The following is a 23,296-nucleotide window of genomic DNA, read 5'->3' as shown; positions in this document are numbered from 1 at the left end:
ATGTTGATGTGAGTCTTTGCGGACAGTGTTGCTGAACCATGTATAGTAAGAGCAACTTTTGGGTTGCCAGGTGGGTCAAAAATCCCTCTTTCTAGTGAGTCATTTCTAGTCAAATTATTAATAAAAGCTAAAGTTTATCACTTTCATTTCATTTTAGTCATCAAAGAATAGAATAGATGCTCTGCAGCTAAGAAAAAGTGTCCTAAGCACTTTAAGTTCCCCTATTCAACGTTTATAAGCAGTATACAAATAACACACTAAAATGCAATTATAAGGATATTTTCAGTTTTATAATTATACACATCCAGCATCCATTAACAGGTGCCCACAGGAGTTAATGGATAAATGTTTGTACACTGCTTATAAATGTTTCACAAGGGGACTTTAAGTTAAGTATTATTGAATAAACACTAGCCAAAAAAAATTCTCACTACCAGGCAACCCAAATGTTGCTCTCAGTAAAAACTTTTAACTGATCTATATCGCATTGAAAAGTTTAGTAACATTAATTAAAGCATTACTAACAACTTATTAACCCTTTATAAAGGTTGACCTATTAAAAAGTCAATTTCTTTCCACTTTTGCTTATACAGACTCACTGTAAGGAAAAATGTGTTCCCTTTGTCATTACTCAAACATAAAAATTGGAAGAAAAAGCTCTCTCTCACACTCAAACACATAACTCCTTTCACTCATCAAAAATAAATAAGTCATCTTCACACATATTGGACTCGGACACATTTAAAAAAGCATCATCATTTGGAAACTATTTATTGAACATTTGCAACCAGATATCAGTTAAATACAGAACTTGCATTTCTCTCTCTACATCCCCCAACAGCAGGGACTGGCTCCACTTCATTACACTCTGAGAGGAGGGAATGTTACAGGACTTGGTAAGGCGCACACTGTGCTGGAAGTCATTTGGCTTTCTGTCGTCTGATAATAAAAGAGAAATGAAATCTGGGTTTGCCTCTTAAATGTCCAACATTGCTTCCTCTCCTCTCCTCGCAGCTATTTCACCTGCGGTCGAGTGCTCTTTCAATCCTGCGCGTAAAGACCATGGCAAAATAACACAAATGGGAGGTGAGAAGAGAAAACCAGTATAGACGACTGAGACACACCCCTACTGAATGCGGACTCAGATGTGTAGCCATGATTGAAAAGCTAAAAGTAAAATGATCAACATGAATATATTAGAAAAATGGCAATTAGTCTTTAATAAACACCTCGCCTCACCTACTCCCAACAAGACCGGGGTTATAAATTAAAACTGTCCAAATAAAATCAATCAACCAAGACTTTGGGCCCATTCAGTTCCATTTCAAGACTGGAAAATCCTCATTGAAAAAAAAAACAAATGGCACTTTTCAGTCTCTTGAACTGGAATCTAGAATCTTGACTCCAATGGAATCGACCCCCAACCCTAAAATCAACTCTTTCTAATTTACATATATGGGTCAGGCGCTCTTCAAGCTTCCACCATCCTAGCAGTTGCTCCCCGTGGGAAGGGGGGTGGAGGGGGTGGGGGGTAGGGGGGAAGGGGGGGCTTTGCGGTCTCTGAGGGCTAGGCCACGGTTTTGAAGGTCTGCAGTATGAGGTTGGTTTGGTGGATGAGCCGGTTTGCACTGATGAAGACATTTATCGCCCTGGGAACAAAGAAAAGTACGACTTGGGAAAACAGAATGGAGAGGCTCACAGACACTGTTTGAACACCTTGTTAACTATTGTGAGGGAAGAAAGGAAATGGGGCTGAGCTCATAATGCCATGACATTCAAAAGACGCACAGCAGGTTTAGTTAACAAATGACCAGCTGAGTCACTGCAAACATCACTGCCCCCACATCCTTTCTTCTCCTCAAACGTCCGTTAATCACACCTCCTAGCAGCAACAATATGCCCGTCTGTTATGGAGCTTATCATGTTTCATTTTTGTTGACTTTGTATAAGAAAGGTGTTGATCCACTTCCTTCATCATTTCAGAGGCTGTAATTTGTGGTGCTTTTGTATTGCCTTATACTGTAAGCACTTCTAATATTTACAATAACTACACCCCCATTTAGTGTTAAATACAATGAAACACACTGGACGGCATGATGCATTATTAGCTCAATGACCTAAACAGCAATCTTCTTTAAAGCTGCAACCAATGATTATTTACATTATCCATTAATCTATACATTATCTTTTTTGATTTAGTAATTTAATAATTTGTCTGTAAAACATCTAAAGTTGCTAGAATCTGATGTCTTCTTATTGCTCATTTTGTCTCAAGAGCAGCCAAATAAACTCAAAATTATTCAATTTATGAAGCATACAACAGAGAAAGATATCCTCACGTTTGAGAATTTGTAGTCAGCAAATGTATTCTTACTTAAAGTAATAGATCAAATTTTAAAGAAATGCACTTCTTTGCAAAGAGTTAGATGAGAAGATTAATACCACTCATGTCTGGACGGTAAACCTGAGGCTGGAGTCAGCAGTTGGTTAGCTTCTGTTACCACAAAGATTGAAAACACTGGGAAACGGGTAACAAAGTCAACGAAATCCACCAACCAGCACCTCTAAAGTTAACAAATTCACACATTATATCTTGTATCCACTGAAAAACTGGCCCCGCCTGCAAGTTCCCACTCGGCCCATAGACTTTATATTATGATGACGTCACAGAATTTTAAAATCGCTTTTCTCAGCTTAAGGAAAGTTTTACAAATATAAAACCTCAATGGTTCAAAAGTTCATAATAGTTGTAACTGACCTTGTTTGAAGTTCGAGGTGTCCTGTCAACAGTTTTACAGACGTCTCTTTTACAATGGTGGTCTATGGAGAAAATGCTTTTTGGGCCAGAGGGGTATTTTTTGCTGCAATACCACGAGGCAATACCAAATGGGCAAAATTGGCTGCAAGGCTGAGTGGCGAAGCCCTATCCAGCTCTTATAATACATCCATGGTTTGACTTAAATAATAATTATGAATACAGTGCTGTAAGAATTCACGTTTAACAATCTGCGACACATGGACAATATAACTTTAAGTTACTTTGCCAACATAAAAGCCTGGTGAAAAGCAAACTAGCTTGCAAATTACATAATGTTAGACTAACGTTAACGTAAATATCTTCCCAAGGTTGGCAGGTCTGTATTAACTAAAGTTAACTCAATTCACAATTTCAACTTTCCACATTCACCCCAATGCATTTACCTTTGCAAAGGAGTTAAAAGAACCGTCCTCACTTGAGAAACCAGCCAGATGGAGTGAGGAGGGGGAACGAGACAGTATGTTGCTGACGATTTGCAGACTCTTGAAATCACATTACGCATTTGTCAATCCCTGCTTAATATTTGGGTGAAGGCAGGTTGAATTTATCTGGCGCTATGATCAGTCGAACTCTTCTTCTTCTTTTGCTTTTCGGCAGGCTGCTGCTTCTTGCTGTTAGACTTGAGTACTGCACGTGCACAATTGAACTCACCGCCGTCACCAGCTTTTTGCGCAGTTTAGATTAACAAATCATACCAGCATATTCTGATGTCAAAATGCATACAGGTTGGCAGGTCTGCAATAACCGCAATACTGCAATACCGCGCTATAGACAAGCTAAACGCAGCAAGCAACCGCCACACCTGCGCTATGTTCACATTTTTCCTTTTTTTCATGATTCTAGGCCCTTTTACACTTCAATGCATGTCTATTGAATGTTCGGTGGCTCCTCCGGTCCGGTCCCTCTGGAGGATCCCGCCTGCCACTATGATATAACAGAGCCAGGCTCGGGGTGAGCTGACAGGGGTTCGGTGCTGATGCTTGGTAGTTAAAAACACGTCTGTATGAACATTTTGTCTCAGTTATATGTTTAAACTCTCCCGGGTCACTGCGCAGCTGAGCAGACTGCCATTTAACCTGTGAGGTAAAGTAGTTCTCTGCCAATCATACAATCTAAAAGGTGCATCCAGCCAGACTCCATTCATTAATCACAGGTTTAAGGGGACTCAGCTGTAGGCCAATATTGTTTCCCGTCATAACATGATTTAAAGTGTTTTCAATGTTTGTCAGGTACTGCTGCTCCATTCGACTGACACGTAATCAGACTAACATAGAAAAAAGGTGCTAAAATCACATAAATCGCATACCACACTGTTGGGCAACCCTCAGGGGAACACCCATCCTTCCTTCCTTCCTTACTGACACAAATTCTCCATAATGAACAGTGTTTGTGCAATACAGGATATAACGGACACACTTACTTTCCATCTTTGAAGTATGTTTTGAGGGTGTCGCTGAAACTTTTGGAGTATTTCACAAACTCCTTTTTCTGGTGCTCCAGAGCCTTGACGAGCAGGAAATAAACACGGAAACATAATTTAGAAATGAGGAAAACATGTGAACGGTAACCAGATATCATGTCTGTCTGGTACTCACTCTGCGATTCTGGTACTGATATTTCTTAATGACATTGTTGACTGTGTCCAGGAGCTCTTTTATGGCGCTGGCTATGTCTCTGTAGGGAAACCGTTAGCAACACCAGTGAGCAAACAGGATTTCACAACACAAATTCAGACAAGAGGAAGTCAGTCAATATAAAAAGTTTGTACAGAAACAACTAATAAATAATTTTAATGAGCACAGTGTGGCGTAATTTGCCCGATCCTACACAATAATGTCTTTAGATTTGATGCAAGATACTGTGTATGTGTACAAAGCAGCACATCAGCCAATAGGGGTGTAACAATTATTTAACAATAATGTAGCAATTTTGATCAGACCAGACCAGACCAGAGATATTTGCACTGCTGGGACAAATCAGCATTTGTCTGTAATGTGTAAATTAATGGCATTTGTTGGTGAAGTGTACATTGCTGTATTTAATTTTAATCACAGTGCACACTGGTTTTTTGAAACAGCACTCACTTGATAGTCTGTAGGAAGCGTACTCTGTCATTGATCTCATCTGGGATTTTGCTGAGGATGTGTTTCAGAGCTCTGGCCTTCTCATTTAGGTCCTGGAACTCCTGCTCGGGCCGGTCAATCATGAACTCTGCAGGAAAAAGGCTCCCAGTGACTTGATCGTTTTAGATAAATAGATACACAAACACAGCTAAAGGTGATACATACTGTACAGCTAAGTTAGTCAGAACAGAACACCGGTATACACCGTACAAATTAAGTGGAGATAGGTTGGGCTGGATAGGTGTGATCATAAAACAAAAAAGAAAAACACTCACGAAAGATTCCTACCACAATATTTCAGAACCTCTTTCTCTCATATACACACCTTCCACGTCATCAGCTGCCATGCGCAGTAGGGACTCAGTGAAGTTGATTTGGACGTTCTTTTTCTCCAAGATCTTCATTATGATGTCCTGAGTCAGGCCAGGGTTCTCCCTCTCCGCCTGCCAAAAGAGGAACAGGGCATTAATCATAGCTCTTATCATAAGTTGGAACTCTGGGTGGCTGTTAGATGCATTATGCAGACAGGGTGAAGAAGAGAATAGCAAGTCACATATCAGAGGAAAATAAGATAGAGCTAAGTTTGTCTTCTCCAACAGAAGTGAAAAAGACGCACAAAGCTGCAGAGAACAAAGCTAGAACTTTGAATGTCAGATGCACAAAAGCTTCCCTCCTAAATAATTCAACCCGGAATTACACCAGCTAGGAAGCAGCGGGGGTAGTGGGGACCAATCAGTGAGACAAGTGAACTAAAGACCCACAAATGTCGTAGTAAAACAGCTGTGAGGTAAGGACATCTCCCTTTGGTTTGTATAACTACAAAGCTGCTTCTCCTTCATTAATATTTCATCTGTACACATGGTGAACACTGCTGCTCATCAGAGGTGATCTACGGTCGCCGCACTTTTATTATTCCCGTGTTATCACAGCGTTGCATAGATGAAAGGCATTAACAGTCTTCTCTAATGACTACAGTCAGGTATCACTTGTTAAAATCACAACACCAGTCTGTATATCAGCGCCTTTGATGTTATATCGATTCCAGCTGAGTTAATCTATTTGAGTATCAATCATGTAAATGGAGGTGCTCAAGCATAATGAGCATCATATAAGGTAGGACTGAAAAACTAATGAAAACATTTTATATGACATTAATTATTCAGTTAAAATGCCATGCAGTTGCAGGGAAATTAACATGACGACATGCTGAAAGAACAGACATCTGCTTCACATTAGTCCTCTTTAACTCATCATACATGCCCTCTGTGTATTGTACTCTCCTGCATCAGCACTGCTTTCAAGTGGGATAAAAGGCCTGAGACAAACCAGGAAGTACACTGTTCACAAAGGGATTTCTAAGTTTAGGGTCAATTAAAGATTGTTGAAAAAGAAAAATCAATATTTGTGCATTTTTCACTTTTATTTTTTGGTTTGTTTTTTTGCTGGTCAATCGATTTGAAACATTGTCAGAAAGAGATGGAATCCAACAAATCATGGGGGTAAAAAAAGAGACTACAAGAGAAAACAGCAAGACTCTACTTTTGGAGCAGTAAAAGTATAAAAGGAAAAGTTACAGTTTATTACAACTTCAATTTTTTTTTTGCTCAGCTCTGGCCTTCGGATCTATCAGTTATGATAACACTGTACTCATCAAACTAGATCTCTGAACACAGAGACAAAACCAAACAGTAGAAGTCAGGCAATCATACATGTTTTTAATAAGCCGGCAGGTTTTGACAGATTATCTAAACCCCTTTATCTAGAGGTAAAACTGAAAGGGAGTTCATTTGTTAAGTTGCCAACAATGCCTCATTGTACAAGAAACCAATGAGTGCGCAAAACTATGGCAACTGCAGACAGTTTGGGTTGTACTTTTTACACTTTGCTTTTTTTTTTTTTTAAACTCTTTCAAATAACTGACTAATCTGGGAGCTTTTAAAAACCTGTATGATCATCTGACTGCCCATGCTTGTGGGACCTATTTTTAGCAATGTTGGCGTGTTCAGTAATCTCAGCTCTCAGTTTGGTGAGGACAGTGTTATCATAACTGATAGAACCGGCGAAATGAAAATAATCCTAAATTGTAATAAACACAGCTTTCCTCAAATTCAACAGTACAACTGAACTGCAAGCAACAATGACTCCAATTCTACACGGGATGTATGTTGCAGCTCCATGTGGTGTCTTTCTGTTTCATTTCCATGAACTGAAATTTGCATTAGACAACATCTCATGTGGCCTCGTGCTTATATCATCGGGAGTCTAGACAATTGCAGTTTTGACCTTGGTCATATGTGTATCTCATTTACTAACCAAAGATTTTATGACAGCACGTTGTGAGAGTCATGAAGTAGTGGCATTGTACTTTCATGTTTCACCACATCTGATCCATGCATAGTCCTACCTTTATGAAGGCTGCTCTGAGCGTCTGAGCTGCTGATAGGTTGATCCTCTCCAGCTAATGAAAAAGGAAAAAAAACACACATCAATGACAAAACTGGACATGCTGAGGCTTTTTACGCATATCTGCATGCTTAGTTGGAACTAATTTCTCTGTCAAAACAAGCACAAGTTCAGCCAAACAGGATGTATGATGACGTTCACGCCAAACAGGTGATTCAGAGGAACACCACATCATATCGCTTCTCAGTTTTCAGATTTTCCAGTTCAGCAACCATATCACTATCCTCACATAGTGTGTGTTTTATCATTTCTGGTCTAGTTGCACTGTTGATCATCACAAAAGTAAATTTACATTTGTCTAATACAAATGTAAGTCATACTCTAGGACATTTTGTCCCTACAATAACAACTGTATCTCCTTACACTCCACTGCAGTATCAGTAATCTGTCAAGTATATTAGCTTACAGTGGGAATTGGTCTTAAAATACATCCACATTTTTGTGACTTGTAGCCTCAGATAACTGAACAATTCCTGTGTCTCGCCTGCCGTAAGTATCAAACTGACTGCATGTCGTCCTCGATGGGGTTTTATTTAATACAATTGTTGATTTCTTCAGTTTCCCTTTTTTTGTGAAGTAACACTGAAGATTCAGTGAGAACAAGAACACTGTCATCTTCTGGTGACAGCAAGGTCAGTCTAATCCTGTATGAGTAAGGATTATAGAACACTGACAACGAAAACAAACCTCAACTCTACACCTTGTGCAATACTTGAGTAATCATTTTTATGTTGAATGTGCAATATTCTGGTGTACGAATGATTGTAAGGATGTTGCAACGTATCCAAGTATCTCTGGAGATAAATGCTTTGTGATGCAGAGTCCAAGAAAAATTTCCCTAAGGAGATAATAAAGTATACCTTATTTTAATACCACCGCACTACGTCAGATCATTTACTAAAGACGACTGCTGTCCACGTTAGATGTTTTACCTCGTTGAAAACTGGGTACATCACGGCGTACAGCGTCATGGATACCATGGAGTTTGTCTCCGCTTCATTCTTCATCTCCTCCATTGTCATCCTCCAGGGAGGAGCAGCTCTTGGTGAAATGGTGGGGAGGAAACTGCAGCTCACACACACTCACACATGCACTCACACACTCACACTCACACACTCTCTAAAAACCACACAAGCTCCAGAGTGACAAGAGCCTGGAAGAGAATTATGACAGACAATAGCAGAGTATTTATAAAGTTATGCTCTTAATAGATTTTTTTTTATCTGTACAGAAAGACATTGAATATCTGGGTCATATCACTTAACTGATACTTGATTTGTGAGGCCAATACCAATATTAATATTTGAGAGTTAAAAATGTGATAATGATATGACAACTGATATCCATTTCTAACATTAACACATAAAATAAACAAGAGTTTTCAATAATAACCTCTTAAATTTGGTAATTAATAGGAATACAAAGATCTAATTTATTGGTGCAGATTAGGGCTGCAACTAACAATTATTTTCATTATCAATTAATCTGGTTGGTTAGTTATTTGGTCTATAAAGTGTCAGAAAATGGTGAAAAATGTCGATCACTGTTTCCCAGAACCCAAGATGGGCTCTTCAGATGTCTTGTTTTGCCAACATCCTAAAGATATTCAGTTTACTGTGATAGATGACTAAAGAAACCAGAAAATATTCACATTTGAGAAGCTGGAACCAGATAATTTGGACATTTTTTTCTTAAAAAAAAAAAAAATTCAAAATGATTAATTGATTATTAAAAAAAGTTGAGAAAAGAATTGGCAAATAATTGACTAAGCTTTGCAGCTCTAGTGCAGATAGTGACCTGATTGAGTGAATCGGGCATCATTCATTCATAAATGTCAAAATAAAATTCAGTTTTTAAGCTGTCATATGCATTTAGTCAGTCACAGCAGGCTGCCAACTAGGGCCACGGCAATTCTGAGTTTCTCACAACAATTTTGGGAAAAGGAGAGTATCGATATTGGTTGAGTACTCAGCAGTATCGGCAGAGGATATTTGAATCAATATGTACTGAGCAGGATATTTTTAAGTTAAAACACAAACTTTTCAGTGCTCTCAGATGGACCAACTATGACACTGTATCTAAAACAAAATATTTGCCATTTCTGTGCTGCAATTTCTTGTTACTTGTTGACCTACATATACACCGATATCGATATACCAACCAGTACATCAATATACCAACCAGTACATCTAAGTTAATATGTATAGGGTCTACTGGGTAGCTTTACTAACCAGCAGGAAGAGAAGACTTGCTAGTTTGTTTAACCTCTATGAGGGGAGTGGCACAGTTATCTGTTACCTGGCTACTGACAGCAAGGCCAGTGTGACCAAATAACAACTCTGATGTGTAATAATTTAAATATTATGAAAACAGGAAGTAGTAATTACAAGCTAGCCTATATCTCCTATTTTCTCAATATTTCTGATATGCTGATAGAGTCAGATTTAAAGGAGCTAGAAGACATTATTGACAAGTGATGTCTAGTTGTACAGTTCAGTTCTTAGCTAACTAAATACTGAGTATCTGCGAGTTTTATCAACTAACTATGGCACTCATGAGCTGTCCAATGCTTCACATATTCTTTGAGGCAAACAGTAACATCACCGTTTATCAACCACAGTGTCTGACGCGATAAATTGACTAGAAAACTGGATGCAGTCAGTTGCAGGTAACAGCTACTCGGCTAACTGGACATGGCAAACAAAAGTAGCTGATGTATCGTTAACTTGGGGTTTGCTATTTTATTTACCGTGATAAAACTATCAAAAATCTATTGTCATGACGGCAGCTGACCGGGCAAAATGGTACATTCATCGCGATCTAGCCGTAAAGATTTTCAATTGAGGCCTATGGCCCGACCAAATCGATGGTAGCGAACTGCTAGCAGTTATCAGCGTAGCATACGTGCTAGCTACAGTAAATTGTAGGTTTGTATTCACTAAATGAGCTAAAATGCGTCAGCAAACTGCTTTTATGGCAGATATGTAAGTCGGAATATGCGTGTCAAATGTGTACTTGTATCTACCTTTGGTCTGACTTCTTAAATGGGCTGGTTACGCCGTCGATTGCCTTTTAGCTGCTATGTTTTCTTTACAACTTAAGGCGGAAGTTTTTTAGGACTGGCCTGAGCGACATCTTCCGGACCGTTGCTACGTACACACGCGCCGTCCAATCAGAGGGCGGATATAAGGAGCGACTGCAACGTCATGAGAAATAGTTACATTTCTGTTATTGTAGTGTGACTAATAAATAAATAAATAAATAATAAATTCATAAATAAATAGGTAGAATAAAAATAAAAATAAAAAATATTGTAGCGTGACTTTGTGGAAGTCTGAAGACAGTCCACTGAAGAAAAAATATAAAATTGTTTTATCTGTCTTATACATGTAAGTGCCTTGCATTTTGGAAAATGTCTTTAAATGTTCTATGTTTTATATTTTAAAAAATACTCTGAAAATTAATTAAGATGGTGTCATGAAACGAAACTCAAAATTAAAAGGAATAAGACTCAACTCAAATTGCAATTGATTAGACATGAAGTGAAACATTTGGTCAATTAGTTAGTTACAGCCAATCAGAGAAAATTAATCAGGAGCGAGTTTGATACTCGATTAATAATTGAAATTATTTTTTAGATGTTTCAGTTTCTCAAATACAAGGGTTTGCTGCTTGTCTTTGTCTTATATGATGCATGGTAACTTTGATATATTTGGCTTTTGGACTAAAAAAACAAGTATTGTGCATATATCACATTGGGCTATGGGAAACTGTGGTTGTTGCTTTTTTTACATTTCATACACCAGTAGAAAATCAATTATAAAGATAGATTGTTAGTTGCAGGCCCAGATTAGACCAAATGTCTAAAGAGGTGCTCCTTATTTGGATGTATTACTCTGAAATGAAATGTCTTTTGTGGCTCTGGAGGGAGCTTTCCGTCTGTCTGAGAAAATGACCCCTGATGGTGTCACCGTGTGTTATCTCAGCTTACCATATTGTACTAGACAGGAAGCATCTACTGTGGTTTACTCATATGGGAGTTACCATAATTCCCAGTTTCTGACTCATAAGCACAACTTGAACACTCAAACCTCTCCAAAAACTCTAATATATGCAACTTTGCGCCTGGAAATGTCTGAAAACACAAACAAATATGGATACCTCACATCAGCCAAAGACATGTAATTCAAAGTAATTAAAATCTAATTAAACCCCACTTCCATGAATAGAATGCTACATTATGAATGCATACAACCAACCATGTGAATGAATCTGAATATTTTCTATACCATGCATCCCAGAAGACATGAATGCAGCATAATGAAAGATGTTGTCAAGTTGCATTAAGGGAATTGTGAACCAGAGTGTTTGGAGCATGACTCATGTCAGGGAATAAATGTGAATATCCCAGCCTCTACTGCACCAATTTTGATTGTTCTGTTTACTATTTACTATTTTTTTCATATATTTTGTGTGAGTCAGGTGTGAAAAACTGTTAAGACAAGTCAGTGGCTTAATATGTAATGAAAATATTAGCTGCAGCCCTAAACAACAGCTTTAATCCAAAAAGCAGAACTATATTACCTATATTACCAGCCTCTTTTGCCTCTTTTAGCAGGTCACCCTTAATTTTATCATGATTTTTTCATCAGGGATACACTCTATAATAATAACTGATGCCATATCTCTCCTCTACATCTTTTTAATAAAGCTGATAGGACACTAGTATTTTTTCTGTGCCTCCATGACCATTATCTCCATCATCTAAATACATTCTACACATGTTGAGGGGTCAAAGGTCAAATATCTTATGTCAGAAGAATGCAAAGGTCATGTTGCCAGTTCAGTTATCTTGTTAGTGTCACTCTGATAAGTTAGAGGAGCTCAGGCTCCAAGTGGCTGAAGCCCTCAGGCGAATGTCTAACAACATACCAGAGATAAAATGTTCTCTGTTTTTCTATGGTCTGGCCCGTAAGAGGTCTGTCAAAGAGTGGAAACATACACACAGGATTCTTTTAAGCAGTCAGTTCTGTTGATATCACTATGAGTGTTCATATGAGTGTTATTTCCCTGCTCCAACTGAACTGATATTAAACAAATTATGTTGTTTTTGAAGAGAAGTTGATAATCTAAATGTCCCTGGATTATAAAATGACAATACAATGATTTCCCCTACACGCATTTTGAAACTGTTCATCTTACTAGAACAAAACACATAAACACAAATGTTATGGCTGTAATTGTATTCAGTGGTTAAAAAAAATAAGTTCACCAACACAACAAAAGTTATCATAATACATCAGGTTTTTCCCACTTTTATACTCCAACATCGCAAAAACATACATGAACATTTTTGCGCTTATTATGTCTTCTGTTTGTCCTCTATCAGTTGTAATGTTCTTTTGTTGTAATCTGCACTCATGGGTGATTATATTGCACATACTACACTGTAGGTGCTGACATGGCGACTGCTCCCCCTGTTAGTTCACCTTCATATCAGTCTGTATTTTGTACTTAATAACCTTACTCCTTTTCCATTGAATAGTCCCAGGAAATTTAAATCCTTAGATTAAGATTATGTTGTCATTTCACCTGTCGCCCCTAGTTGAGTTTCTGTTTCCAGTCACCTGATGTTTCCACCTGCCTGCTTATGCCCATCAGCCAATCAGCTTCTCCTTGTACTGTAGGAAGTAAATTCTCTACTGCCAGTGTGCCAGATCTTCTTCTATAGACGTAGGAGTTCATGCATTTCCAGCAAGTTGTCAGTTACATGATTATTCCTATCAGCTTGTTGCTGTTTGTGAATGTGTGGCATCAAGAATAAATTTATTATTCCATCTGTCTTTCTACCGCCAGTCCTACACTTTGCTTTCCACTGTGCATACATGGAGTATAACAAACTATACAGGATAGGATTAATTAATAGGACTGCTATGTTCAGTAAAAAATGTATTTGAAATGTTAAAGGAATATTACAGTACCAATAGAGATTTCACCTATAAAGTTCATGAGGATGCTGTAACAAATAACAAAATTGTCAAATTAATGGAAATGAGAAGTTTAAAAGAAGTTGTTGCTGACGTATTAATGGAAAGCAAAGTATGTATTAAGTATCTATACAGGATTTAACATGTATACTACTACGGATTACCAGTGACCATCAGGTACCGAGCTACCAATAATGACATAATATTTCAACCATATTACCTTAATATAACTACAGTGTCAACACTCAGCTGTGCTTTTGGATGGCAACATTTGGCACCCATATCATGAATGAAATGCTGTAGACATTGTATGCATGTCTTTTTGTCGTCCTTTCCATATGAAGAGTGGAGTCTCTAAATACATTTTTTACTTGTGTTGGTTCTGTATTACTCTGACATCTGCTATATATTAAGGGTGTTTACATCAGTTTTACATGAACTGTGTAATCTCTAATTTTAGGGGACCAAAAGTAGCTGGACAAATGAACATAAACCAAATCTGTGTACTACTTGGTCACAAATACTGTGTAATCGGTTGTTGTAATCTACAACCCATTGATATCAACCATCAGCCTTTTGCTTGCTTTGGGGGCTTTTTGCCTTCAGTCTGGTCTTCATCAAGTGAAACACAAGCTCAGTTGGACTGAGGTCAGATCTGATTTTTTGGCCCTAAAAACTCATTGATTGAATTGATTGCTTTGTCTGTATGTTTGAGAATGCCATTGATGCATGATCCTAAAGTTGAGGGAACTATATATAAAGATGCTTGATTTCCTGCAGTGTTATCCCATTAAAGCTTAAAGTTGTCACTTAAACCTTTGTACAGAACCCTCACAACATTACGTACACACAGACCATTGTATCTGTAATTATTTGACAATTGCATGATGTGTGGGTATTGTTTCAAGATGGTTATGGTTGAGGTGGTCTGGGCCTTTAAAGGACATTTCTTTACCTGAAAATGTACAACTGTTCAAATGATCCAAAATTTCACCAAAAATCAAAGAGTCCAAAAACACAAAACAGATTTGTGTATCTGAACTTAGTTTTTTCTTCTTTCCTCACTCATTTATTATTTCATTCATGAGGTCAATGGTTGCTCCATCTCCCCATCCCCTGAAGTCTGCAACCTCCTTCCAGTCACACATTAAATCCGTCACCAAATCCACCTTTTTCCACCTCAAGAACATCTCCCGACTCTGGCTGTCACTCTCTAACACTGTTGCTCACACCCTGATCCATAGCCTCATTTCAAATCGTCTGGACTACGCAATGGAGTCCTGTTCGGGGTTCCCAGTAAAACCCTGGACAGGCTCCAATATGTCCAGAACTCCGCTGCCAGGGTTCTCACCCACACCAAACCCTGGCAGCACATCACCCCCACTCTCATTCACCTACACTGGCTCCCTGTGAAACACCGCATCTCCTACAAACTCCTCCCCCTCACCTACAAATCTCTCCACTCCCTGGCCCACCAGTACCTCTCTGACCCCCTCCACCGGCTCACACTTTTCCTCGGACTCAGGACTGCTCTCTGTCCCCCGCACCTACCTACACACTTTTGGAGACAGAGCTTTCAGCGTAGCAGCCCCCACCCTCTGGAACTCTCTCCCCTCCAAAATACGCAATGTTCCTACCCTGGACTCTTTCAAATCAGCCCTCAAAACCTACCTGTTTACTCAGGCTTTTGGCCCACAGTTGACCTGTTAACCTCTCAGTTGTTTATTATTTAAGCTCGGCTTAGTTTTCTTTTTTCTCTTCCTTTTTCTGTAAAGCGTCCTTGGGTGTTTTGAAAGGCGCTATATGAATCTAATTTATTATTATTATTATGTTCTTCACTGGAAGGGCATTTCACCATGTTTTTCTGCTATACAGCGCACCCTATAGGCACTTCACCATGTTTTTTATTCATTAAAAGAGCACTCTTCAGGGCATCATGTTTTCTCACACCTGGGGGCGCCCTAGAGGGCATTGAATCCCTTTTTTGTCATAGAAGGAGAACCCAATTCTGCACTTCAGTATGTTAGACTTAGGGGAACCCTAAGTCACTTGAAGGGCACCCATATAGAACCTCTATCTCACCCCATCACAACAGCAACTCACAGGGCACTGCATTACATCTTGTGGAAGTTCTTTACAGGGCACTATCACATCTTCCACTGACATATAGTGGCACTGTATAGGGCACTTCATCCTGATTTATCCATAATTAACACAGTGATTACAGTACTTTGATATGTTTTCTCCTTCGTGTGGGCACCTTAGAGCAGTGGTTCTTAAACCTTTTCACATCATGGACCCCTAAACTGACAGAAACTAGACCATGGACCCCCATTTGATAAGATTTTCTCCCAGGTTCCCCAATCTGATAAGATTTTTGCTATTAGATGTTTTACTACAGAAAATGCATGAAACCCATGACCAAAAGAGTCATACATTCTGTCATTGTGTTACTTATGGATGGAATTATAGTAAAAATAAATTATTCCCCTTTTTGCTGGAGACCCCCTGGAACACCCTCAAGGTCCCCTGGGAGTCCCTGGAGCCCACTTTGAGAACCACTGCCTTAGAGGGCACCTTCGCGGTATGTTTTCCGCCAGTGTCCTGTATCATTCAGTCGAATTTAATGATTTGAACCAGAACTATCCAGAATGGAATATTTTTGTAGGACGGCCATCCCGCCCATAAGAAACCTGACGGGTCACATATAAGCCCATAACCTGCTGTTACCACGCGGCTTCAAACCTCTGCATCCTCGCGGGTTACATAAGAGGGACGAGTCACCTCATTGGCTCTTTCGACTGAAACCATCACACGAGGGAGGATAATCGTTTGTGCGCTGTCGGACCAGTCGGACGAGCAGAGTCAGAGCACCCGGTACATTTTAGACGAAAAGGACTGGATTTTCCTTATCACACAGGCCAGCACCGGTCAGCGAGACACACCAAGACTATCTTCATTCAAACGAAGTGACAAACAGACATCTTTGTACCAAAAGGTGGGGGCGTTTCCGGGTTTAGTTTTGGTTCAGAAGACCGCGTCATTCATTTGTCAACGTATCTATTTCTCTGTATTTAATGGGATGAAATAACACTTGATGGTTTGACAGGAATTGCTAAGAAATGTTTTTTTTTCAGTGAGGCATGACAAAGTTATCTCTTCCTATTTCAACATGGCACGCCGGTAGCTATTAGTTAAGTTGTGACGTGTTAGGAAATGAGCTTTACCCATCGTGCCATGTTGACACCATGGTTCACACACAGGAACTGAAAGGCAGAGGAGACAAATTTAAATATATTCTTTGTGTTTCTCTCCTATCTTGTTGCAGACTCCGCCAACATGTCAGTGAACGTTCATATCAACAGCCCTAATGTGAACTACACAGATACACATATTGTGTCTCAGTATTCCTACCAGACCACATCAGTGCACAGAGATGAGAACAAAGTCACAGTAAGTCAGCCTCTCTCACATTTTGTCTCCTAAAGCTTTGTGGAACTGTGTAAACACAGGTCTGTAAATGTGCTATCAGCATAATCACCCACTGACTCTGCTCTTTATGGGGATAACAGGTGACCCCCCGCACCACTGAGATGACATTTCGCACCGAGAGGCATGTGCCCCAACTGGGTGTAATGCTGGTTGGCTGGGGAGGCAACAACGGCACCACTGTCACAGCAGCTGTACTGGCGAACAAGCTCGGCATCACCTGGAAAACCAAGACTGGAGTGAAGGTGAGAAGAGACATGCCTGTACACATACAGACAGATTTCATTCATTCCAGTATGGTGTGGAAAAACAATGTGCATAGACTTGAAATTCGTGGTATTTGGGATGGTGAGTCTACATAAGAAAACCACTGGCTTCCATATAGCCACCACTTACTGTTAAGAGTACCTTTTTAGTGAAGAAGCTAAAACACGCAAAACAATGACTCTTTTTTTTATAAAAAGTGCAAACTGTGTGGGGAAAAAAGGGTCTAGATAGTGAATGAATTCATAACCAATACTATAATAGGATTTGAAAACCTGAGGCTACTATTAGGGCACTAATAGAGAATGTTCTTGTCCTATTTTATAAATAGAGCCTACTGTATATCCCCTGATACAGTGGTCGAGCCTCATTATAAGCTGGTTATGCTGACATGTTCAGTAGAGTGTTAAGAGCTTACCTAACTCTGGTCTTGAAGATTTCCCCTTATACGGATATTGTACTTTCTTACACTTCTTTGCAACTTGCACCTTCTTCTTTTCAGTTTATAGGATTTAATAGACTTATGTACTTTGTAATAAACCTGATAACTAGTAAATTCCTTAGTATTTAAAGGGAATGAAATGTGTTTTTTCTCTCCTTTCTCTCCCACATTCTTTAGAAAGCAAACTACTTCGGCTCCTTCCTTCAGGCGTCTACTGTTTGTCTAGGATCAGGGCCTGAAGGGGAGGTCAATGTGCCCTTCCGTGACCTCCTACCCATGGTGCACCCTAATGATATCATCTTTGACGGTATGGACAATTGCTACTCAGCTCAAGGTCTAACCTCCACTGAGAAGTGTGTATATGTGGACCAGATATTATGTGAGTGCAAGTGGGAAAGTGAGGTAACCGCAAGGAAATCTGACTCCAGGGCAGTTTTAGAGGGTAGAGAGCTCTTCCATAAGGAGAGGATGGTCAGAGATGGACCCTTGGGTGTCCTCTAATGCAATCTAGTCTGTTGCTTCATAAGGGAAGTGCTGTAACAGATATAAAGCTGCTACAGTCTATTCACACTATTCTAGTCACTGCCTGTTTAGTTCTGGAAGTTGAGAGATATATCAGGATTACAGCACATTTTTTAAACTTGGAATGTGTATGTGTTTTTAGGCTGGGATATCTCCTCAATGGATCTTGGCAGTGCGATGGAGAGAGCCCAGGTGCTCGACTGGCAGTTACAAGAGCAGCTTCAACCACACATGAGCCGCATGAAACCTAGACCGTCCATCTACAAACCAGAATTCATTGCTGCTAACCAGGAGAGTCGAGCTGACAACGTCCTCACGGGGACAATGGAAGAGCAGGTGCTGGTTAGGGTTATGACTACTGATGTCTCTCCTCTTTGTAAATGTATTCTGATTTAGATTGTGTCTTTTTTCAGATGTTATTTGTAATTTGACTGAAGAGTAAATTGTCCTCCAGGTGGAGCAGATCAGAGCTGACATAAGGGACTTCCATCAGTCGAGTGGCGTGGACAAAGTCATTGTTCTGTGGACGGCCAATACTGAGCGCTTCTGTGATATCATACCGGGGGTCAACGACACTGCAAAGAACCTGCTAGCTGCAATCAAGGTGAGAGCAGAAGCATGAAGAGCACTAAACATGCACTAAAGTAGAGCTGCAATGATTAGTCAATTAATTGATTAGTTGATTGACAGAAAATGAATCGGGAACTATTTTGATAACTGACTAATTGTTTAAGTCATTTTTACGTAAAAAAATTCAAACAATCTCTCGTTTAAAGTTCTCAAATGTGAAAATTTGCTGCTTTTCGTTGTTGGTTTTTAAATTGCTGATTGAACAAAACAAGACATTTGATGACGTCACTTTGGGCTCCAGGAAATTGCAACAGGCATTTTTTTTTTACTGTTTTCCGAAGTTATATGGGCCAAACGAATTGATTAATTGATATAATAATCGGCAGATTAATCATCAATGAAAATAATCATTAGTTGCAGCCCTACACTAAAGTGCAAGATTTAAAGGCACAAATCCATACCTTTCAGTAGAAATCTTTTAACAAAACGCTTTAACTGGCTTTGAAACCAACCTAACTTGTGTTGGTGGCTGGTAGTCATGAATCCCACCCTTCAACTTTAATTTCTCACTAATGCTTAGGACCAAACAGTAATCCTCCATCACATTTTGTGATTAATAAAGCTTAGAGGATGAAAAGATTAGTTCTGCAAACACACACTATGGATTTGTAAATGAAATGCCATAATGAGTCTGAAACAGTCTTAAAAAAAAAGCAGTTCCTTTTATATCAGAAAATTGAGCTTTGCCCCTCTTGGGTGGGTTTTTACTTTATCTACTGTCTTCAGCATGCTTGCACTGCTGTCAGCAATGATAATAGTCTATTTCACAGACCTGTGATCTTCAGCAAATAGCTCAATTTTAGATAGTCGTGAAGCCGACAGTAGAGTTGTGCTACAGGGAGATGATGTAAAGAAAGTCTTGGGGGAAATGTTGCCTTGCAAGTCAAGCTTTCTCCCTCAGTGTTATATGATGATACACTTTGTAACTGTCATTATTTCTTTTTTTCTTAACGTCCATCAGGCTGGCGCAGAGGTTTCTCCCTCCACTTTGTTTGCAGTGGCCAGTATACTGGAAGGTTGCGCCTATATCAACGGCTCTCCTCAGAACACCTTCGTCCCAGGGGCCATTGAGCTGGCTGTGGAGAAGGGGGTATTCATCGGAGGAGACGACTTCAAATCTGGTCAGACTAAGATCAAGTCAGTGCTGGTGGACTTTCTGGTCAGCGCGGGTATCAAGGTGAGAGACCGAATGCATGGGCAGAAGGGATGGGGATCACTGAAGCAATTAACTGATATGAATTAGAATTTGTGTTATGGTTATAATATACATGAGGTCACATGAAAAGCCAAGAATAGTGACACATCAGAGCAAATGTGATGTCAAAATGGAAAAAAATGTCATCTTACCAGTCTGATAATTCACCAATCAATGTTGAAAGCATAAATTGAGAGTGTATTTAACAACTTGATGTGATGACAACCCTACAGTACTCTTTATTTTTCTGAGCAATGAGATTTTATTAAGCCCTCTTTCTACTTGACAGCCGACTTCCATTGTCAGCTACAATCACCTTGGAAACAACGATGGGATGAACCTGTCGGCTCCGCAGCAGTTCCGCTCCAAAGAGATCTCAAAGAGCAACGTAGTGGATGACATGGTGCAGTCCAACCCCATCCTGTACCAACCTGGAGAAAAACCTGACCACTGTGTGAGTGAGAGAGATGCAAACACAGAAAGAGAACGAGCTCTGGATGTTCACAGAAAACAGCTGATCAGACTTCTTAATGTGTCTTCATGTGTTTTATTCCAGGTGGTGATTAAATACGTCCCCTATGTGGGTGACAGCAAGCGTGCCATGGATGAATACACCTCTGAAATAATGATGGGGGGGACCAATACTATTGCACTTCACAACACCTGTGAGGTAAGTGGCCATTTAATCTGGTGCTGTAAAACATGAAGTAGAAATGAGCAAAACTACCATATTAGGACAGTTTCCAATGTGAGAGTACAATCTGCTGACTGTCAGCTACAGACAACAATCAGAGCTATTGAGCTTTATCTGACAGTAGTTGTGGAGGAGGGAGGCTCAGGAGTGCCGGAGCTTACTCTTAATCCTTCTTTACATGTCTTGGAGCTAATTCAAAGAGACGCATGCGGATCGTTGACATACTTATGTCATGGCATACCTGCTTTAGCCCACCTCTATTTTTACACACAAATTAACTACTATCGTGTTTATGTTTACATGCTTAATCCATAATATGGTAAATTTTGAATTAGGAAATGTCTGACTTTGGCGCCTCCTAGTTGTAGCATTAAAAAATACACAGTGGCAGACAGCAATGCGAGCCACTGAGTTGAATGGGCTGAATGCTACATAGACCACCAATTTGTGCTAATATTCACTGGGATTGTCTCATTTATCTACAAACAAAAACGTAGGCCATCAGATTCTATAATCACACAAAAAAATCTACAAATAGTGTCTTTAAAATATAAATTGGGTAAATTTTGTCTTTACAGCTTCTTATTTTTCAGATGTACTATTCTAGTGATTGATGCCTCAATTTACAGTTAACTGACTACTTATTTAGTTGGTACATGGATCCAATATCAGTCAAATACTTTTTATGCCACTGTGCATGTATCACTGTAGTTGGCATTAAAACCCTTTCAGGTAGGATTAGACAATGTCTGATTTATGCAACTTCTAGTAGTAGTAGTAAAAAAGACACTACCACACACTGCAATACAATTCATGCATGGGCAGAAAAACCACATTCTAAAAATGGCATATTGTGTCTGTGTCTTTAACTCCCCCCTCCTGTACTTACCACATCTTTCTTTCTTTGAAACAGGACTCTCTACTAGCCAGCCCAATCATCCTGGACCTGGTGATCCTGACAGAGCTTTGTCAGCGTGTGACTGTCCGGCCTCAGGGGGAGGAGGACTTCCAGTCCTTCCACAGCGTCTTAGCTCTGCTCTCCTTCCTCTGCAAGGCCCCACTGGTCCCATCAGGGACCCCGGTCATCAATGCCTTCTTCCGCCAGAGAGCCTCCATAGAAAACATCATGAGGTATCCACCAGTTTCAATACAAAACCGGGGTTTCCTTTCCTTTGTATTTCTGCTATTTCCCCAAAACTTTCATTTTACATGTAACAAAAGAGCGGTGCTTTTAAGGCAGTGGACTCTACACGTGTGTGAAATTGTTGTGCGTTTGCTTTAGTGACAGAGGTTGACTATGTCCCGGCTTGTCTTTTTCAGAGCGTGCCTCGGCCTTCCTCCACAGAACCATATGCTACTGGAACACAAACTGCAGAGAGACTTCCACACAAGTACTCCACACAGTACGTACATCAACGGCAACGTACCTTCTTTGAAAAAAGTCGCCCTCACCAACGGGAACCATATATCTCTAACAAATGGTATTTGTGCACATGTCGGTGATGCGCATGTGCATTATGACTGAAAATACACTACAGCCCAAAATAGAACTGAGAAGTCATACATTTGTAAACTTGAAACCTTATAGCCGTGTTAAAAAAAACTAAAGGTCCTCATTGATCAAGCTGTCTTTGCAAAAAAACCCAATATAAAACATAGATTCCAGTGGTTTGAAAACTTTGCAGTCAACATATCATTTGCAGCGAGTGTCAATCTGTTACAAAAAGGCATCGTACAGAAAAATATGCATGTTATAATTACAATAATAAACGGAGCAAGAGATTTACTACAGTTACCGGCCTATGTGAAGCCCATAGACAATCAGTCTCCAAATGCCATGACTTTGTCTTAGGCAGGCTATTGATTTAAAATGTATTTCACAGTTTTTGTTTTTGCAAAATTAACTATGTATGAAATATTTTAAAAGGTAATGCAGTTATTCCCCTTTGTGGTGCTTGTATCTTTGTATCTTCAGTTACTTTTCTATGTGCAATGCAAATGTACAGTAAGAATGTACAGTATAGTTCTTTTGATGGGTCCATATGTTTTTTAAGCAAATGTGATCTTGATCTTGCAGCTGTGAAAATGTAACCGGGAAACTACTTTATTTCTGTGAATATACAATACTCTAGCTTGATAAGTGAGGGGCATCTTCTTCAGTCACTGTTACCGTTACTATTTTGTGTTGTCACTGCCTTTTTATAGCCATGCAATGATGTGTTTGTGTGAAGCTAAATGACAGAAAAATAGGGATGTTCTAGGTTTGACTATTTTGTTATAGAGTATTATGGGCTATTTATATAGTATAATAAAACTTAACTATTGTTGTTTGACCTTAACATATCTGAGTTTGTCTATTTTAAACCCTCCTCTCCTCCTATCAAGCAATCTCATCTTCAAATATACTATATTTGCCCAAATGGGTAATAGTGGATAATATCTCTCATGCACTCATACACACAAACACTCACACACATAAAGTATTGAACCTCAGTACTTTTTTGCACCAACTGAAATGTGTCCTTATCACCAAGTAAGTCATAAAAGTGAGTTGAGTTTTCAAAATTTCTAGAGCTGCAAGTAACGATTCTGAGAGCCCACAGTGATGCCTTCAATCTGCTTGTTTTGTCTGACTTAACAGTTTAAAACCTTGTATTAGTAGTATTCAA

General features: G+C 39.4%; 2 protein-coding genes across 2 annotated transcripts; one reads left to right on the top strand and one right to left on the bottom strand.

The window, feature by feature from the left end:
* Nucleotides 1–755: 755 nt before the first annotated feature.
* Nucleotides 756–10,561, bottom strand: LOC121881515 (programmed cell death protein 10). Its single transcript, XM_042389342.1, has 8 exons — nt 10,430–10,561; nt 8,337–8,557; nt 7,346–7,399; nt 5,267–5,384; nt 4,903–5,029; nt 4,414–4,492; nt 4,239–4,321; nt 756–1,649 (listed from the first exon to the last, which is right to left on the bottom strand). Exons 2-8 carry the CDS (start codon nt 8,424–8,426, stop codon nt 1,568–1,570), a joined length of 633 nt encoding a protein of 210 aa, XP_042245276.1. The 5' UTR covers nt 8,427–8,557; nt 10,430–10,561; the 3' UTR covers nt 756–1,567.
* A 5,564-nt stretch (nt 10,562–16,125) lies between these two features.
* Nucleotides 16,126–22,966, top strand: LOC121880763 (inositol-3-phosphate synthase 1-A-like). The gene is made up of 11 exons (XM_042388262.1): nt 16,126–16,389; nt 16,720–16,844; nt 16,964–17,125; nt 17,764–17,893; nt 18,251–18,444; nt 18,563–18,712; nt 19,700–19,915; nt 20,223–20,387; nt 20,490–20,603; nt 21,541–21,758; nt 21,948–22,966. Exons 2-11 carry the CDS (start codon nt 16,731–16,733, stop codon nt 22,150–22,152), a joined length of 1,668 nt encoding a protein of 555 aa, XP_042244196.1. The 5' UTR covers nt 16,126–16,389; nt 16,720–16,730; the 3' UTR covers nt 22,153–22,966.
* The last annotated feature ends 330 nt before the right edge of the window (nt 22,967–23,296 follow it).

This window comes from Thunnus maccoyii, chromosome 16 (assembly GCF_910596095.1).
Source record: "Thunnus maccoyii chromosome 16, fThuMac1.1, whole genome shotgun sequence".
Taxonomy (NCBI): domain Eukaryota; kingdom Metazoa; phylum Chordata; class Actinopteri; order Scombriformes; family Scombridae; genus Thunnus; species Thunnus maccoyii.
Note: the sequence above shows the minus strand (reverse complement) of the source record. Positions and strands in the feature narration are given on the sequence as shown.

What these genes read in the sequence shown, in the direction of transcription:
- LOC121880763 (XM_042388262.1), top strand. Translation starts at nt 16,731, where the DNA reads ATGTCAGTGAACGTTCATATCAACAGCCCTAATGTGAACTACACAGAT. An exon ending in GAGATGAGAACAAAGTCACA is followed by an intron (nt 16,845 to 16,963) that starts GTAAGTCAGCCT and finishes TGGGGATAACAG; the next exon opens with GTGACCCCCCGCACCACTGA. An exon ending in GAGAAAAACCTGACCACTGT is followed by an intron (nt 20,388 to 20,489) that starts GTGAGTGAGAGA and finishes GTTTTATTCCAG; the next exon opens with GTGGTGATTAAATACGTCCC.
- LOC121881515 (XM_042389342.1), bottom strand. Translation starts at nt 8,426, where the DNA reads ATGACAATGGAGGAGATGAAGAATGAAGCGGAGACAAACTCCATGGTA. An exon ending in TCAGAGCAGCCTTCATAAAG is followed by an intron (nt 5,385 to 7,345) that starts GTAGGACTATGC and finishes CTCTTTTGGCAG; the next exon opens with GCGGAGAGGGAGAACCCTGG. An exon ending in ACATACTTCAAAGATGGAAA is followed by an intron (nt 1,650 to 4,238) that starts GTAAGTGTGTCC and finishes CTTTGTTCCCAG; the next exon opens with GGCGATAAATGTCTTCATCA.